Here is a 20,156-nt window from a genome sequence, read left to right as displayed (position 1 = left end):
CACCTGCTGAACAGTCACTCATACACGCGTGCCGTGAGTGCTGTATAACACAAAGACGCGTTCTTATCAGTAATTTATTATTTACTTTAGCTAGTGGAAATGAAGTGTACTGCGCCAACTGTAGCAGAATTACTCACACGGTTATAAATTGTTAAACATATTCCCGTAACTCAATTCCATAATGGATCTATACGCTGTGTACGAACAAGATTGGAGTATACTTCCACCAGAACATAATAGAAGGTATGAATCATACATTAATTTCATTAGCATGTCCATGTGTAACAAAAAATATAATTTTAATAATTAAATTTGTATTAAGGTATTTTATAATAATAATGCTATGCACAGTAAATCTCTTTAATGTCTCTCGGTAAGTTTATCAACAAATCGAACCTGAAATTGCCTATTAAAATTGCTTAGGATAATAAACAATAATCGATTCTTTGTGCAGTTGAATCATGTCTAAATTTAACTCTTTGATGTTTCAAGACGTAGAAACAATTCATATACATTAAACTTAACGTAACATGCAAGCTTATCTTTTTATCTATTTTTATGACGTTTCATTTGTGTGGTACATTATTTTTGTATTGAAAAAAAATATTTTTTAGACATTGTTATGTAAAATCACATCATACAGAAAAAGAAAAAAATTGATTTTAACTATATTATTTATTCATATTTACAATTTCCTAAATTATAATTTTAAAACAAATTTCCCATACAATATGTAGATGAAAAGTTTTCATATATTTTTCTCATAATTATTATTATTAGTTAATGGTTAAACAGTATATAGTAAAACGTTTAACATTACTTTTCTCAATAATTGATATTTTAGTTGAATAAACTACAATGCTATGTATATCTGAATCTTGGTAAGATCTAAAGGGAAGTATACTTGTATTATATTCGTAACAAGCTAATAGAAAAGCGGGCGTTTTGTTTATATTGCTTGTATAAAGTTCTTCTCAGTCTGTTACTTAAATTTTTATCTACTGGAAATGATTAAACGTTTTTTGATATTACCTGTTAAGAGTTCCAGATATTAAGATTTGTAAATGGGATTGAAATATTTAACGATACAAAAAAGGATTAAATATATCTACTATATACAAAACTACATGCAGAGGAATCAGAGTCAGATATACAAAAAAGGCCAGAAACTCGACCGTCTAGTTCATTTTTTGTTCTTATTTACTGTAAATTCGTTTCAACGCGGTATATCGGTTTTTTAAAATCACCGTGTAATTCAAATTGTGCAAATCGAGGTTAGAATTTGTAAGTAAAATGGAGGATTGTTCTTTAGTTCTTTATTTTCAAATGCAGGATAATCAGATCTGAGAAGTAACCAAAAATTGGTGAATTTAGTTTTGTTGAATTGTAGTTGCTTAATAGATATATCGCATGACAATTCCACGAGATATCTTGTTCAAATAAAAGTAATCGTTTAGTATTAGTAACTTCCATGTTGAATGGATCTCTAATCCAGTTGTTGCCAGTATCAGGACAGGGAAAATAATTCCTAAGCTGCTTTTTAAAACCATTCAACAAAAATCTGCTGTGTTTCATTATGGAGCTCTATATTGGAAGTTTCTATAAAATAGTAGTTTTGGAAAAGACGCATATACACAGTTGTTAATGCGTTTCAACCGCAAATCGTTTTTTTTATAATCGCTTCTATTTTATCTTCAACTTTAAATATATTTGCAGCTGCATCTCAAGGAGGCTCAAAAACAGTTCATTCAAATAAATAAAGATATCAGTCAAGTAAGCAACCTTAGCTGATCATGATATATCGTTAAAACATTCATTCAGTTCAAATTGCATATCTATTAAAAATAATCGTATTTCATCACGAAGCTCAATAAGGTGATTTTCCACATGACAACCAGCATACTTCTGTGTGTAATATTAGATATATATGTTGACTTCTTATCTCTTCGCATAAAACTTTATAAATTCTGGAATTAAGTAAACGAGCTCTAATGAAATTGACAACTTTGAAAAAGTTCACCCAAAGTTTTTTTTTTTAATCTGTTAACATATTTTTGGATGCTGAAATTCTCTGTTTATGCAGCAATGCTTTTAAACGAATTGATGTGCAACACCTTTAAAAGCCAGTGATCCATTTATTTTTTCTTTTACATTTCACAAGCCCCATCAATGAAAATTCCAACACATTTTGACCACCCGATTTCATTTTTGTTCATAAAATGATTCAAACTATAAAATATAGCCTCAGTCTATAATACGTAAAGGTAGTGAATCACAAAATAACAAATCCTCTTGTATTTTATATTCAGATTCATATCTAATAAATGCTAACAAATTAGCATTATTAGAGACGTCGCTACTCTCATTCAATAGTAGTGAGTAATATTGACTTTTGAGCACTCTTGAAATTAACTATTCTTTAAATCTTCAATTCTATGCTTGACTGTATCATACAATAATGTAATAAACCTTATATATTTTATCGTTTAAGACCCCAAAATTGTACTCGTTATTATTTTTGTAGCAGGAATAATTAGTTGCTCGACTATATTTTTCAGCTTTTGCTATTAATAGGAATACTTCATATGATATTTTTACTGCTTTTTTATTGATACAACCAGTGTCAAAATTAATGTAAAAATTGTTTCGCGGACCCTCGGTAAACGCTACGTGGACTCCAGCTTAAGAACCGCTGCTCTAGAAAAATCATCATATTAGAACACCTAAGAGTCAGGCGTAAACAATGACCACCGTGGACTTACAAAAGCGATAAACATTAATTATGGTAACCAAAAGTTCTATGAAAATCTTGTGTAAAAGTGTGCGCTTACATAATTTAAATTTAATCGTAGCTGGCTTCCGAAGTGTGGCAGGTTTGCCTCAGTAGTTAATTTAACGTGTAGATCAAGTATAAAATTAAATAAAGTGTAATCGTTTGGCATTAAAGGGGTAATATCGAACAGCGGTGAAAAGTATCTCTCGCTGTAGCCCAAGTTGCCCCCCGCCCGCCGCGCCCCGTGGCACCGCCGGGCTCGTTCGCGGTCGTCGTGTGCGGCCATCCGGCCATGCCCGCTTCAAAACGTCTCTGACGGCCGATCGCCGTTTGCCACCCGCCGTCCTCCATCCGCCGACCTGCAACCCTACGCCGTCGCCATGAACACCTCCGACTCCGGGTAACCGCGATACGCGCCAGCCTCGCAGCTGTGCGCCGGCTGCGAGGTGGCGGGGACGGCGCCCCCGTGGTCTCCGAGCCCCGCCTGCCCCGTCACCCGTCTGCCCCTCGCGCCGCGAATGACTCGCACTATCTATACGGTGCCGACTGGTCCATCTGGTTATATACCATTATCGTGTAACACTAATGCTGCAACTGTGTAATAACAATATCCCTTTTTAAATAAATTAATTTTGGACCAAATTGTGCATTAATGATGCAATTGCATTTTAATTTATTTTTTGGCCATAAAAACATAATTTTTCAGCATTTTATTTTGGTATCCAAAGTTGTTCCTATATTTTGATAAATTATTTTTCCTGGAACGTCCATATATCAAATTACTTGAATGTACAAAAGTGAAGCAATGAAAAATATTTTTTAATTTTTTGGTGTACGCTCTGTGATGGTAAAAAGTAAGGTGAGTCTTGATTTGACGAAAATTCTGAGTGAGATTGCATTAAATTCCTTGTTGACATACATCAACTAATCCAGATGTGTTAGTTGTGTAATATGTATGAAAGTCACAAAGAAAAAATAATGAATTAAATATTTGCAAAAGTCAACAATTTATAAGATTCATATCAGAATTTGTCAGTTTGTTGTGTACAACAAAATTTATCCAACCATTTTGTAATAAAATTTTATTTTCCTTATCAAAATGTGAAAAAGCATTGATCTGCATTTTTTCAGTGTAAATTCTCGAGATATATCCGCTTTGTGTTCCGTGACATTTAAAGGTAACTCATCTCCATGAGTAATAATGGAACAATGGGACGTGTTATTCTTTCTTGCTCTAAAATTGTCTCAACTGTCTATTTAAAAATAGTTTTAGAAACATGAAACATGCCCATAAAGTTTTAATTTAATGACAATGTCACTGTTATCTATTTATTTTCAATGGCAAAGGTGATAAATATACTTAATTTATCTTTTGTGATGAAAATATTTATATTTTTGCAGATCCATCGTCCTACCATTATCTCTGATAAGCAACCGAGCATTTTGCACTGTCATATCAATGCAGTGTAAAATGAGAGGCATGTACCACTTCTTCCCGCAGATATTAATCGATACTGATCGATCCACCCCTGCCATATATTGATTGGATTGATTGTACAGTTGAGGTTGTGAATCAGTGATTTTTTCAGTTGTGAGTACCGTTGAGTTTTATGGACCGAGCTTACTCCAATGGCATTCGATCAAACTGACACCTTACTGTTATCATGCCATTTGCATATTATGTCAACACTGACAACGGTAGTCATGGAACACTTTATTTTTCGACATTTTATTGTCAAGTAAGGGACATTTCCCAGATCGATTTTCTCTAGTAGTTCCAGCGATTTGTATATTTCTGTTACTTACTTCATTTACCATCCAGCCAATCGTTGCACTGGTTTATTCAATTAATGAAATATGTCCACGCCTCTAGAAAGTGACATTTGCTCAATGAACATATTTGGAGGTTGAATTGTACAACGGGTTAGTTGTGCTTTTTGTCTTTCGATGGTTTTGTTTCTGCGATTGTTACGCAACAAAGAAATATTCTTTCTATGCATCGGAGGGTAATTACAACGAGGGCTTTTGTATGGTTCGTTCAGTCACGTTCATCCTTATTATTGTCGTGGTTACTGTAATTAAGTGTGCGAGTTTCAAGAACCCCACTATGAATCTTAATGAAATCGAAATATTAAAAAAAATTACCATTGACTGGCCAACATTTGCCTGCTCCCCCTTCCTGGAAAAAGCTAAAATAACATCCCTGATTCTAAAACAGAAATTCTTGGGTTATACCTCAAAGAAAATCCAAAAAAGAGTCCCAAATCAATTCCGAAAATATTTCTTAAAATATGTCATTTTAGCGAAACAACAAAATACATTTTCACCTGTAGATATATATATTTTTACCGATAAAAATATATATCTAATAATGTTTCAGTGTCAAGTTATGTTTTTATTAGTGAAGTCCAACATTTTCATCACTAGATAAATATTTCTACGAGCCAAAATATAAGTTAACTGATAGGTACCAGTGAAATTATATGCTGCTCTAAAATGTCTATGAAACTTAATTTGCCAATTGCGAAATGCACATTTTCTGTTCAAACCCAAACCTAATGAAAGTTCTAAATCTAATTATAGTTTTAGAACTCATTTGGTGTAGTCCAAAATACACACTAATACAACTTATCTCTCGGAGGAAAATAGGCTAAAGAAGAAGTACAGACAGACCTTGCATATTGCTCCATAATTTGTCTGCACTTCGATATTACACTGTGTTTTTAAAATATAATAGCTTTATCGATATTACTACGGACTTCTGATATGAGAGTATTAGTCAAAGTATATTCAAACCGAATTTTGGTCAATAGGAGAGCGCAAAAACAATTATCACTTCTCAAAAGTCAAAAGTTCACGTCAAAAGCAATAAAATCGTGTCGGCACAGTTGCAGTGGAAACGCTCGGTACCAAGCGTTCTCACTGCAACGGTGCCGACACGTTATTATTGCTTTTGATGTAGATTTTTGACTTCTGAGGAGGGATAATTGATTTTTGCACTCTCCTATTGATCAAAATTTGTTTTAGATACCCCCCTTGAATTTGGCCAGAAAATGCATGTCATTCAATGAAATACTTTGAATTTCAATGTAATTGAAATATTTAAAAACGACTATACACTGGCCAACTTTTGCCCCTTCCTGGGAAAAGCTGAAATGACATCCCTAAAATTAATTCCAAAATATAATAGATAATTACGAAGCAAGTATCTTTTTTACCTTACTGTGATGACATACAAAAAATAATAATGAACCAGTGTTTTAGTTGTGTTTGTATTCCCTCTCAGATAAGTTTCAGGGCACAAGTGCCTTTAATCTGCTAAAATATGCAAAAGTAGGATTTTACTTAAAATTTTGCATTGGTGAACCTGAGGAGACATGCAAGTTGTATTGGTTAATATGTTTTTATAATAATAATCATAAATATTTTTTTTTGCTGATTTGTGTGACGCCCACTTTCTAAGCTTATTTATATATTGTAAATCTTCCGTTGCAACATGACTGGCGTTAGGCCAATGCGTTACAACAGGGAGCAGTAAGACACTAGATATTGTAACTCATTTTCGACTAATATAATACCAAAATATTTCGCTTTAAATTAGAGATAACATCAGTCTTGCTTAAAAACCACTTAGCAAGTTCAGTTGAGTTGAATACAATGAATACACGTATCGGTTTGCCGATGTGCTATTGACCCCAATTTGTTGTTTGGCCAACCATTTCAATGGTAATATTCTTGTTTTTATAGGTTTAACCCGGCTTTCAATATAGCTGTCATCAGACAAGTCGTAAATGAAGCAATCGAGAGAGGTTTGATATTAAAAATTAACGCATTATATATAATCTTATAAAATAACTTCAATAATAATATTTTCAGTGCGAATGCCAACGCCCACTCGCCTCAGAGACCTCATTAGACAGATTCGAGCAGCTCGCACGGCCGCCGAGGAGAGAACGGTAGTCAACAAAGAATGTGCGTACATACGTTCCACTTTCAGAGAAGAAGACAGCGTTTGGAGGTTGATTTTTAATCATTTTTCAGCGAAACGCAGTGTCGCAGTATAACTCAGTGTTTGAATCTATGCTTTCAGATGCCGCAACATCGCCAAGCTGCTGTACATACACATGCTGGGCTACCAGGCCCACTTTGGACAGTTGGAATGTCTCAAGCTGATAGCTAGTTCGAGGTTCACCGATAAACGTATTGGATACCTGGGGGCGATGCTGTTGCTGGACGAGCGACAAGATGTTCATTTACTCATCACTAACTGTTTAAAGAAGTACGCCATTGTAATATTATTGCCATATTTGTAGCTACCTAAAAGGATGTTGGTTTGTGTGGCACCCAATTTCTAAGCTAATATACTTTTTTCTATCTCTTGAAGGCTCGAATTATAATTTATTTACGAATCAAAATGGTCTTCATCTATGTTATATTTATAGAGACCGAAGTTTTGTCAATTGACAATACTATCTAAAGTATTAAATTCACAGATTTGATAAGGTCATTTATCAACAATGTATCTAGTGGTTTAAAGACCCATTGATAATGGTATTATTTAATATCTTTTAGTATTAATTTATAGACGGTATATTATTGCTTTTATTAATTTGTATTTAACTTTTGTTTTTCTTTTAATTACAGCGATTTGAATAGTCCAACTCAATTCGTCGTCGGTTTAGCATTATGTACATTGGGTGCCATAGCTTCACCGGAAATGGCAAGAGATTTGGCATCGGAAGTAGAAAGGTTAATCAAGTCACCGAATGCATATATCAAGAAAAAAGCGGCCCTGTGCGCATTCAGGATTATCAGACGTGTGCCCGATTTGATGGAGATATTTTTACCGGCCACTCGCAGCCTTCTAACTGAAAAGAATCACGGTCGGTATAATTTTGGTCCTAAATAAAAATTCATTTACTTAAAATTCATAAATCACAATCAACAGAATAATTGCTGATGTTAAATGGATTTAGCAGTCCAGCTAATTTTTGCGCTTTATTAATCAATTAACTTTGTATAAATCATCAATTTTGAAAGATATAAAACTGCAGCAATGATTGCTTTTTATGAATAATTACGTCTTTTGAGCCTTCTAAATTATCACAATCAAGTCTGCACGTTTAACCAAACAACAGAACAAAATTGCTAGAAACATCGAATTTTTCGAAACAGTGCAATTCTAAAAAAATATTAACTAAAAATTACAAAATTATTTTTTCAGGCGTCCTCATTACCGGTGTTACCTTGATAACAGAGATGTGCGAGAACAGCACGGACACATTGAACCACTTCAAAAAGGTAAAAACCCAAATTGATCTTATTTTGTTATAAATATTGTGAGGCACCTGTACGACTGTCCAGTCACTGAAATATTTTTGATGTACATACATGCCGCTAAGTTTACTTATCAAGACGTTGTTTTTTTCACTTCTACTTAGGAGAGTGGACAACGAGAGGTAATAACGATTTGGCATACTACGAAGTTTTATGCATGATTATTACTTTACATTATCATTGATCGTTTGCGTTTTGGCGTCGTTTTTATTTTCAGCACGCACATACGCAAGATTATTTATGGTTTTTTGCTTTATGGAGTTTTTATATGTTTTACAGTAACCATTAAGAATGTTTACTCCCATTATATATCATGGAAGATCATAACAGAAAAAATAATTTATCATATATTAAATTTATTCAATACAAAGACAATTTATATATCATATTTATGTAGTAAATAATATCACATTTTGTCGCATATATTAAATAGAATAGTTCATCTTATTGTATTTTAAATCGGGAAAATGCTACAGATTTTGATTTGTTAAATATTAAAGATTGTGCTGTGTTTATTTTTGTACGTTGTTATAATAATTATATGTTGCAATCATTGTTAATTTAAAATGATCGCATTCGTCCACAGATTGTACCCAATTTGGTGCGGATATTGAAGAATCTTATTTTAGCTGGTTATTCACCAGAGCATGACGTGAACGGAGTCTCCGATCCTTTCTTACAAGTAAATAATTTGATTTAAAAGCATTTATTTAATTTGTTATTTAATTTTATGGTATAAAAACAGGTCAAGATCTTGCGTCTATTGCGCATATTAGGAAAAAACGACGCTGAAGCCTCCGAAGCCATGAACGACATACTAGCGCAAGTGGCTACCAACACCGAGACGAGCAAAAACGTGGGAAACACCATATTATACGAGACCGTATTGTCAATCATGGACATAAAGTCAGAGAGTAGCTTAAGAGTGTTAGCAATCAATATTTTGGGAAGATTTTTATTAAATAACGATAAGAACATTCGATATGTGGCCTTGAATACTTTGCTAAGGACTGTACACGTCGACACGTCGGCTGTTCAAAGACACAGAACGACCATATTGGAATGTCTGAAGGATCCCGACGTATCCATCAGAAGGAGAGCGATGGAATTATCTTTTGCGTTGGTAAACGCTCAGAACGTCAAGACGATGATGAAAGAACTGCTGGCGTTCTTGGAGCGTTCCGATCCAGATTTCAAAGCGCAGTGCTCCAGTGCCATCGTGATGGCGGCCGAAAAATACTCTCCGAATAAGCGATGGCATCTCGATACGCTTCTAAAAGTTTTGATAGCCGTGAGTATGATTTATATATATATCGATGCGATTTTATTGGTTTGTGTTATTAAAATTTTACTTTTTTTAGGGCGGTAATTATGTAAGAGACGATATGGTATCGTGTACGATTCAGTTGGTTTCTGGATGCGGCGATCCAGGATTGCAATCTCGGGCCGCAAAAAGATTATGGAGCGCTCTCATCAACGGTCTCGGATCGGAGAAGCAGCCATTGGCTCAATGTGCAGCATGGGTCATCGGCGAATATGGAGATATGCTCATCGAATCCAGCAATGTAGATGAAGAAGGTAGTTAAGCTTGTTATTTATTATCTGTCGATTGAATACTGCATCAAAAAAATGTCACCTGGTTTTTTGTTATATTGATTTGAGTATTCTTTTCTAAACTAATGTGATGCTCGAGGAACTGTCTGTCTTTTATAATCTCTTAACGGGTTGTCTCTGAACCTAAGAACTATTCTTTTAATTTTAGTGGCAGGCTTCTTATACTCGACTCCCTAAACATCGCAAATCATGCCGAATTGTCTTATCTCAATCTCTCGTAGTCTTACATTAATACAAATTACCATACATCTTATTCTATTTGAACGTTTTCAGATGAGACGGAAGCCCCGACAGAGGTGGAGATTGTTGATCTGTATCAGAAACTCCTTTGGTCCACACAGCTGTCTATAACAACTAAGCAATATTTGCTGTTATCGTTAGCTAAACTGTCGACTAGGTTAACAACAGTCGATGAGTAAGTGTCACTTTGTTTTTCATTCACGTCTATACTAGTGCTGATGGCGTGTGTGCAATTAACATTTTTTACAGGAAAACTCGCCAAATAATCGACACGTTTGGCTCGCATTTAAATGTTGAGCTGCAGCAGAGGGGCGTGGAGTTTTCGCAACTCTTCCGTCGACACGCTCCGCTTCGTTCCGCACTATTGGAGCGGATGCCGCCGTTAGAGATAGTCGCTCAAAATAACGACGAAGAAAATGAAGACAGTTCTTCGATTCATTGCAACGGAGACGACGCGTCCGATGCCAACAGTCCTACCTCGCATCGCACTCAAGATGAAGTAATACTTCTTTTTAATCTGACTAAAATTGACAATATTTTATATATATATACATTAACACGATTGGAAATATTTTAGAACGCTTTATTGGATCTTTTGGGTGGTACTGATATAATCGGTAATTCGGATCCGCTGCAGACTATTCAAAAGAGTAGCAGTCCTGAGACAAATGCCACGACAAACAATCAGGTTTCTAATCGATATAATGAATTGTCACATGAGTTCTGTATATTTTAAGCTGAAAGGTTTAAAGTTAAAGAACAAGTGACGTTTAATATGCTTATATATTTTTAACTACATGTTCTATGTTTATATTCGACAGTATTTGTTAGATTTACTCGGTGAGTTAGATCTAAACACGCCAGCAACTCCCGTCGTTACCAACAACTCGTTTGATCAAAATCACATTATGACGAGCTCCAGTTTGACTGCAAATTTTGTGAATAACAATGTAATGTCGACGACTCCTCAATTGTTCGGCGCATTGCCGACCACTACTCCGCACAACAATTCCAATTATCTAGTTGATGGACTCTTTTCTAATAACGTTCCAGAAATACCCGGTGAGTGTTTATATTTATTTATTTTTATAATATGGATAGTATGCTTATGTATTTTTTTTATAATAATAGTAGAGTTACCGTCAATGGTGGCGCTCAATAAGAACGGTCTCAAAATCACATTCACGTGGGAGAAGAGTAGAGATCAAAACGATACTGCAAATATCACAATGACAGCTCAAAACTCACTGTCGTCTACTATGGCCGAATTCCTGTTCCAAGCTGCTGTCCCAAGAGTGAGTCCATTTTTATTTATTGATCGATGATTTTTTTATTAATGAATAAATGTTGAATGTATTTCAGACCTTCCAAATACAAATGCTTTCTCCGTCAGGTGCATTGATTCCGTCCCAAGGGGAAGTAACTCAAGTACTTAAAATTACTAACACTACAAAGGTAAATGTCTTATTATTTTTATACTATATCAATTTCGGACATTTCTTTATAATTAAATGATTTATCACACATAATTTTTGGAATATTGGAAGTAATATAAGAAACGCAGATCCATAAAAAAAAAAAAATTAGTCAGTACTGAATTATGAATACGTTATCGTTTTTGAGTTTCGTTTAGTTTGTCACAAATCATGAGGTACTTGTGATGCATCTCAATGTTTTTTATTGGAATCTTTGGATTATTTTATTGTTTAAATTTCTGGCTGTATGTCAAATTTAAATTTTATATAGACTTTAAAATAGTTATGTACTGAAAATTTGTTTGAGCTGATTTGATCTTATTCAATTCTGGATCTTAGTCTCTCCTCCAGATATTTTGTTTATAAGTACTGAATCCTCGTGTGATGTAAAAAGAGCTGAATTTTATACAGTTTGTCTAAGAGCATGTCCGGACAAATAATTATTTGGGTAACGGTTAAGTCAAAACCTTTCAACGGGCACGTAGAAGGACTCTTCCACTGTGACGTGTTAGAATGGTGACCCTTCCCCTGCAGATATACATATTTCACGATAAGTTCTGTGTACGCCAAATGATTCGAAACTATTTTTCTGTGCACACATCTAAAAGGACCGAAAATGTCTCTTGAACCGGCTGCAAAATGCATCAAAAAGTCCAAGGCGTTCATAAACTAGTGGATACAGAAGTTTATCACATCAAAAACTGTCGATGATGCACTGCCGGAATGCAGTGCGAAAAGGAAGACATCGAAAAAAGAGAAAAAACAGATTACCGAGTTATTCAATACAAATCCTCTTTTATCATTGCGACAAGGACAAGCCAAATTAAAAAATAAGAGTATTAAGATATCATGCGAGAGTATTCAAACGTGCTTACGAGCTTCCAACCTAAAATTTCGGAGCACAATGAAGAAACCGTCGTAAAAAGAATGACTTGGGCACAAGAAAACATTAATCGCATTGGGACACTATTTTTCCGATGAAGCATCTTTTTGGGCATGAAGTACTATAAACCGAACTTGATCTACTCCCACTAGCAGGCTTCTCCAGCGGACAGTTAAAACACTTGGATGTTTGGAGATGTTTTTGAACTTTGACACTTCATGGACAATCCGGATGCTAAGAATATGGTAAAAATTTACCAGAGAGCATTAATACCATCTGCCAAGAACATGTTTAAAAGAAAAAAATATTCCTGGATTCTTCCTGGAAGACAACTACCCAAAACAACAGAGTCGCCTTTGATCGCCTGATAAACACATCATGTTAGACCGCCCATCACAGTCACCAGATGCAAGTACCATTGAAAATGTCTGGGAATTAATGAAGCAGAAGCTTTGTGGAAGAAAAGCATATACAATTCAGCAATTATTTTGACAGATTCCTTTAATTTGGCAATCTTTACCTCGAGAATATGCCGTAAATTTGATAAAAATTATGCCACGAAGATGACAAGCAAATATCAACAATGCAGGGGACTGGATGACATATTGATATAAAAGCGCCATAGTATATAATAATTGCTATATGTGTAATTTTTTCGTTTTTTTAATATAAATAGTTTAAAGTTATGTCGGACACGTTCTTGTTAGACCCTGTACTTATAAAATATTCTCTATGAGCTGTATTAGCTCATTAGAGAATTTTCAATACCAGATATGTACGACCTAGCTCGATTTTAATTAATCGTAACAATATTCATCCGTGAGACTAGTAAAATCTAGGTAAACCTAATCTGTGATGATTAATCGGAATTATAATTATATAATAATTACTAATTCCGATCTCCCAGACATGATAGAAATTTAAAAACCCAGGTCTTTCAGGTCAATAGTCAGAGACATATCACTCGTCTATCGTGCTGGTATTAAATACAGGGTTGATCCCACGATGCTACCTTGTTACACTTCAAATATTTATTAAATAGATTGATGTTTGTTCCTACTTGTAGTTGGTATAAAAGTACAGTATACTAACTAAGGAACGTGCTATTTGGGCGCGTGTAGTTGGAGGACTAGAAAATACATACATTTCTTTGTGATAAGTACTTACGAATCAAGCACCTGTGGTGAGATATCCTTCCATTGTCTGGCTCACACATAAAATAACTATTATTGTACCTATGAATATTTTTTAAATAAACGCGTTAAACCATGGGCACCCAAATAGTACGTCCCCAATTTACCGTGTTATTGGGGGGTCTACTGTATTTATTTTTTATTCACAATTTCAGAAAAAATATATTAAGTTTATACATAATAAATATTTTTATGTGATACAGGCCATGCTAAGACTAAGAATCAAGGTGTCTTACAATGTGGACGGAGTGTCGACGCTGGAACAGACGGAAGTCAACAACTTCAGCATGGACATGTGGAACTGACACGGTCTTTATCCACCCTTTCGAACTGACATGGGTGTTTTCGGTTCCGTGCATCCACTGGCGATTATCGATCGGCATTTAAAATATCCTGTACGTGTTGGACATTGTCAGTTTTCACTTGTATATAATAATAGTACGAATAGTATTTTGTGCGTATGAGACTATATATCAGCAGTGGGCTATTGCACTTATCACGATGCCTTTTTTTTTTTAAAAAAAAACATGTGTTAGTTTCACGTTTATTTTAAAAATTATATTTTTATCGTTATTACTATTAATTCAACAAGAGAGAATCACAGTATTGGTCGTACGTTTTGTTAAGAATTTGAATGTTTTGCATCGCAACTAAACCTTTTGTGATTAGTGCAAGTTGAAAATTATTTAATTTAACACTACTCTGATGTTCGCATCTAATCCACTTTAAAATAATGCACTAAAATACTACATTTTATTTTCATTTTAACCTTGAAGATAAAATCTCACACACATTGACTTACTTTTATATATTTAAAAAATATATATTGACTTCTTTATTTGTAAATTGTACAAGGTGTATCACTTTGAGGTGAATCTATGTTAGTATTATATTTTTTGTTGAATAAATTTTGGAATTGTATTATATAAAAGTACATAATCTTCATTCTGACGTGTGATATTGAAGAATTAATGAGAAGTATTCGCATCGGTTTTAAAAAGTTTTATTTACTCGATAAAATGTGAGCATTATTAATGTTGTTTGTTTTTTTTAAGAACCTATTCATAAGAGCTCCATCCATAGGCATATAAAAATATTGTATGTATGTATATATGATTATTAAACAAATTTATTCTGGTCATGAGATTCTATTTCAGCTTGTTGCTGGTTGCATCGGTTTTAGTGAAAATTTATTGGGATTTTTGTAAATTCTATGTATACATTCCATTTTTGTGCATTTTTAGTTATCCTATCCCGTGTGCGTAAAGATATTTTTTTAACGAATAACTCGTATGTGAAAATATGTGTAGAAATCGTCGCCATTGAACGAACAATTCGCGGCTAAAGAAAGGCTGAGCTTTTCGTATTTTCGTCTAAGCTTGTAAGATATGTTTTAAAAGATACAAAAAGCTAGAAGTTCATATATTATCGTTTTAAAATTGTTGATGGAAATTATTCGTGTAAAATATATTAAATAGATAGAATGTGATTTTTACAATCCCTTAGCTAGTGAAACACCGTCGGTTTGTCAAAAATGAGCGTTCGTAGGAAAAAATTAACATTTCTGCTGTTTATTTAAATAATATTTTATACAATGCGTATTATTTATATGTATTCATTCGATCATGATTTCACAATTTTTCATTACTGTAAAACACGTATTTGCTTGTGTAGATATTTATTGTTAAGATTTTAATCATTTATTTAACATGCTTAGTTTGGGTGCTTATAGAAAGTTTATTGTTAAAATGTATTGAAATATATTTACAAATGTTATTATAAACTACAAGAGCAAAAACTGTTTATAACGGTTTAATTTTCTATCAAAATTGATTTGTATTATTTTCGATATTAAACGATTGTAAGGTGATACAGTCGACGCCATCTTAAAATATGATCGAATAATAATCACGATTAAACGCTTTTATTTTATAAAAAGAAACACGCATTTCAATGTCGCCGATTTCATGGAGATTTACTTTTTTACTATTATTTATATTGTATCGTTTTAAATATTCATATGAACCTATTACATCAAATAAACGTTTATGAATCAATTATGTTTGATTTTTAATATGGTTTCACTGCATGTAACGTATTGATTTATTAGAGAGAAATAATAAATTGGCATATATACTTATATTTGTTTTAATTATTATGTTCCATATAAAATTTTATGAATACACGAAGAGTATATAATAATAGTAAGGTAAGTTTTTAACGTTATTATTCCACCATTGCGTTATCGGTGGGTCTTCCTGACACGCTGTTGAAGAGTCGATCTTTGATCATCTGAGCCATCAGTCCGTGGATCACTTCGATAGTCGTTTTGCAAGAATCCTTCGTGGCCTTCATGAGTTTGTCTTCGGTTCGTTTTTCATGAGGGTCGGCTCCGCTTACGATGAAACCTACTCGACCTAAAATTGTGAAATAAATAAATCAAGAATATTCTTTGAAATGTTTAACTTATTTATAGAACTTGGAAGGTCAATTTTACAGCTATAGAATATTCTAACTTTATATTCATACATACCTAATGCCGATTCGGATTGTTCTAGCTTATCAGACAAATCAAATATTTGACCTGTGGTGTAATCGGCGTTGGTTAATAAACTGGAGCTGCTCAAAGTGTTGACCCAGTACTTGTTCCACAGCGAATCTAAAAGCTTTCTGTCTAGCGAGGATTTGAAATAAGACACTTCTAAAGAATAATATTGCTTGCAATGTACGCCGAAATCTTCGATTTTATTCAGAGGTATGGTTTGGTACTCGGAAGGCTCTTCATTAGCCGGTTTGTATCCCTGAAGCGAAACGTAAACGAATCAAGTTCACAATATCATACAACAGCACGAAGAAAACAAACCTTGGGATAGGTTCTGAAGGCTCCTAAGCAAACTTTTCCGGCAGAGATGGTTCTCACCGGATCGATGACGATCGCGACGAACGGTTCTTGGAAATTTTGATTCAACATTTGAGTGGATACGTCGATTCCTGAAAGCCAACATCCATATCCTGGATGGCTGTGATACCATCCGATGGCATTTTCATGCCGACCTACCTAAAATAAATATTTTAATTATCAGACTTATGCTTTCACAGAGGGTTTGTAAATTGTTTTTTACTTGTTTTGCGGCTTCAATGTAAGCCGTCATGTATTCGTAAGCTTGAGCTTGAGCGTTGACTCTAGTCTCGGTGCCCTCCACCGGAAGAGCGAACGAATCCATCACCAGCATGGTATTAGCGTCCACTTTGCCTGCGAATATAGCATAGTTGGATATAGCAAGTTGGATCGATTATTGGATTATACAGTATTAAGAACGCACCCAATAGCAATCCCATCACCTCCAAAGTGCCTCCGGAACGAGCGTGCATAACCATTTTTAACAACGCTAAAGCCGAGATCTTTATGTCTTTGAAGAAATGGGGACTGAAACAAGTATGGTATAAATGATATGAAAAAAGCGCATAAACGAAACAAAACGAATCGACGGAATTACTCTTTTTCCCACGGCTTGGCAGCCAAGATATCTTGTTGTTGCTTCTTGTCGTAGCGATAGATTTCGTCGATGCTCGATATGGTCTCGATATTATTGACGAGAGACCACGTCTTCTGAGCTACGGCGGACTGAGACTCCCCCGTCGACGTCGACGCAGACGCCATATCTGCAATAATAATGCGCATTATTTAACGGCGATCGAATACTGATACTGATTTATGCGAAGCTAAGCAAAGTCTAGGCTGAGCCCGGACTGTGGAGAGCGCACCGGTCGGTTGGGTTGGTAGATGTGAGTTGAAAACAACTGGACCGGTGCGCCGCTCGTTTGGCTGAACAGCCGTGGCGGATGGCGCCGCGACGTTAAATTCCATTTCGAGCTCGAGCCTCGGCTTCTTTACGGATTTATACGAGACTACTGCGCGAAATCGATCGCGTCGAATGCGATCCGATCGTCCGATAGACGAAAAACCACTAAGACGGCAACTGCACTAAAAAATGTCAATAATGCGTGTATAAACGACTATGCTCCCCATAGCCGGTGTCACGTGTTAATAGTAACGCTTTATTCATTATAGTTTCGACCATGAAATTAATCGGCTTTACCGTAAATCGAAGCGAAATGTGCGTCTAACGAAAGCGACCAGTAACGCCGATGACAGCTGAGAACCACTGTTCGGCCTAGTCATAATCATACATTTATTGACCATTGCAAATTTATTATAAAAAACAATCATCGAATATTTATTCGTCACTAGGTACTATAAAAATTGTAACATTCGAAAAATATACGTTAATAAGAGAGATATAATCATATCATTCGATGGTGCAGGTTCAGATCTATAAGCATGTTCGTGTAGAACGAGACCACGCTGTGACTTTTTGTCATTGTTTTTGCACGCACATAAACGCATGTCCTACTCAGACCCTATGACATCAAACACGCGCGGCTTCTCAGACGTTCGCAATAAAACACAATATATTTTTTTACAAATAATACTATTAAAAAAATAAATGATAAAAAACATATTATAAAAATTAAACCCAAATTATTTCAAATTAAATATACATTTAGAAAAATAATACAATTTATTACTTGATGCATTTGACACACAGCTCCGTGACAAACAAAACACGATACACGCGTAATTTTATTACCAGAACAAAAGTTACATGTACGTCTTCGTCTAATGTTACGAGAACTACCGGGCAATGACGATGTAGGGAGATTTTCGGGGACAAGAGTCTTTATGAATAATTTTATCGCTGATTTTTGTATATTTATATATAACACAAAGAGCAGAGGGCCCAGGTCGACGGCCGACAATCGGCCGTCATAGCTTACAAACTGTTTACGATCGCTCAAATAACCGAGATAACGATTTTTTTCTTAATAATAACCCATGACAAACCTTAAACTTAAATTCCTGCATCGAGAGACTGGTCTATAGTTCTTTAGACACAACTTGTCACTCTTTTTATAAATAGGGGTGACTTTTGTGCATTTCGATAGATCAGGAAATGATGATGTCGTAAGAATTAGATCAAAAATACGTTTTAGAAGAGCAGTGAGACTGACTTCGCAACCCTTCAAAATAAAATTGGGCCCAGAATAACGCCCTGTCTTCAATTTATTAAAGCCGTATTTAATATCTGAGCGCATACTTTATTTGATGGTCAATATTGAAGACCAAGAACAAGAAGAATGAAACGACTGAGCAGAAGGCGAAAATATTGTCAGCTATATTTAACAATAGTTTTTGAACCGTTCAATGTTTTATCGTCGAAGTTCATCACCTTCGGCGTCGACTGAGTAGCACGTTCAATGTTAATGTATTTCCAGAAAGCTTTAGGATCATTAATTATTTGTTCTTGGCAACTTTTGTGATAATTGCGATTACAAAAAATTATTAAAAACTTAACGCGCGCTCTTAATGAACGAAATTCCTCGGGAGCAGACGGATGTCCTGATCTCTTCCATAACTTATAAAAAGCGTACTTTCTTTTTAGGAATGAAAATGATCTCAGAAAAACATCATCTAGGATATGTCATAGGTCGTTTGGAAATTGTGTAAATTAAAATTTACACAATTTCCAAACGACCATACGCATACATTCCGATCGCTCATGCATTTCACCTCATTCGTAATTATAAATATTTTGCTATTTTGATTCACATTTAACTTTATCATTAGCGCCGGGTGATAAATATCTTTCGGCACTAATGTGAATTCGCTTTTAATTATAGGCAATTATTTACATTTGTAGAAATTAAATCTAATTTGTCACCAAAATTATTATTGACACAATTACTTATTAAACTTATGTCAATATTGGCGCCAACGTTCGTAGATAAATTAAAATCGTCCAAGATGACAGATTTTTTCTGCAAAACGTATTTTGGTTAATTCGGCGGAAAGTACAGCATGCATATAACGATTGAAAATCGTTTCGTCTCGACGAGAATCCAGAGATGTTCTTCGTCAGCATCAAGGTGATCAAACCTAAAGCACACTTCCGCCTCTGTTGCTGATGCAGATTGATAATCTTTTCTGAACACGGTGTATCGATCGTCGAAGAGTTCAGCGTTCAGCACAGAATCCGTCAGCCATGTTTCCGTGAGAGCAGTGACGCCATGTTCTTGGGAACAGATATCGGACAGGAAGTCGACGGTCTTGGAGTTCTGATAATACATCAAAAGGGGATCCATCACACCCTTCTTAGGAAGGTTTAATGCCTTTCCTAAGCTTCCACTCTTTAAATACACATCCAGATGGCTATAAGTGTGGGCGCAAAGTCTCGCACTGAAATGAAGGACACATAAGTTATGCCTTTTGCTACAATTTTTGAGGCTAACACTTCACACGAAGGAAGTTTTTCTTTCAAATATGTTACAACTGCATCCTCAGTCGTTTCCGGATGTAAATAGAGCATTGTCTCATTTTGGTTGCCCGCGAAGAAGCCGAGTTAAAATATTGTGGTTATATGGTATTTTTTATCAAAAATGTAATTATGTTTCTCTTTTTTTTGAAGTTTATTATTGTAAGTGAATACATTACACCGTAAATAATCGTGATTTTCTTTTTAATTAATTTTTTTAAGTAAATAATATTAAAAATGAAAGGTGCATCTGTCAATTTGGTATTG

At 34.8% G+C, this 20,156-nt stretch overlaps 2 protein-coding genes across 8 annotated transcripts; one reads left to right on the top strand and one right to left on the bottom strand.

Annotated features, from left to right (window-relative positions):
• The first annotated feature begins 12 nt into the window (after positions 1–12).
• Positions 13–15,655, top strand: AP-1gamma (adaptor protein complex 1, gamma subunit). Of its 4 annotated transcripts, none has more exons than XM_088182534.1 (16): positions 13–243; positions 6,521–6,582; positions 6,650–6,791; positions 6,864–7,052; positions 7,418–7,656; positions 7,998–8,074; positions 8,697–8,792; positions 8,856–9,401; positions 9,472–9,688; positions 9,998–10,139; positions 10,214–10,463; positions 10,542–10,652; positions 10,786–11,026; positions 11,099–11,259; positions 11,327–11,419; positions 13,719–15,655. In XM_088182534.1, exons 1-16 carry the CDS (start codon positions 182–184, stop codon positions 13,818–13,820), a joined length of 2,730 nt encoding a protein of 909 aa, XP_088038660.1. In that variant the 5' UTR covers positions 13–181; the 3' UTR covers positions 13,821–15,655. The 4 variants fall into 4 exon arrangements, with proteins under 4 accessions (XP_088038660.1, XP_088038659.1, XP_088038662.1 ...); XM_088182533.1 differs by having other exon boundaries at positions 11,096–11,259; XM_088182536.1 differs by lacking the exon at positions 13–243 and adding an exon at positions 3,018–3,173.
• Positions 15,648–17,683, bottom strand: CSN5 (COP9 signalosome subunit 5). 4 transcript variants are annotated; one of them, XM_088182540.1, is made up of 8 exons: positions 17,616–17,683; positions 17,281–17,532; positions 17,013–17,178; positions 16,839–16,942; positions 16,638–16,768; positions 16,379–16,573; positions 16,049–16,316; positions 15,648–15,932 (listed from the first exon to the last, which is right to left on the bottom strand). In XM_088182540.1, exons 2-8 carry the CDS (start codon positions 17,381–17,383, stop codon positions 15,742–15,744), a joined length of 1,158 nt encoding a protein of 385 aa, XP_088038666.1. In that variant the 5' UTR covers positions 17,384–17,532; positions 17,616–17,683; the 3' UTR covers positions 15,648–15,741. The 4 variants fall into 4 exon arrangements, with proteins under 4 accessions (XP_088038666.1, XP_088038665.1, XP_088038664.1 ...); XM_088182539.1 differs by having other exon boundaries at positions 17,281–17,500; XM_088182538.1 differs by having other exon boundaries at positions 17,281–17,495.
• Positions 17,684–20,156: the final 2,473 nt, after the last annotated feature.

This window comes from Plectrocnemia conspersa, unplaced genomic scaffold (genome assembly GCF_051122295.1).
Source record: "Plectrocnemia conspersa isolate PC_06_02 unplaced genomic scaffold, ASM5112229v1 ptg000003l, whole genome shotgun sequence".
In the NCBI taxonomy this organism is placed as follows: Eukaryota; Metazoa; Arthropoda; class Insecta; order Trichoptera; family Polycentropodidae; genus Plectrocnemia; species Plectrocnemia conspersa.
Note: the sequence above shows the minus strand (reverse complement) of the source record. Positions and strands in the feature narration are given on the sequence as shown.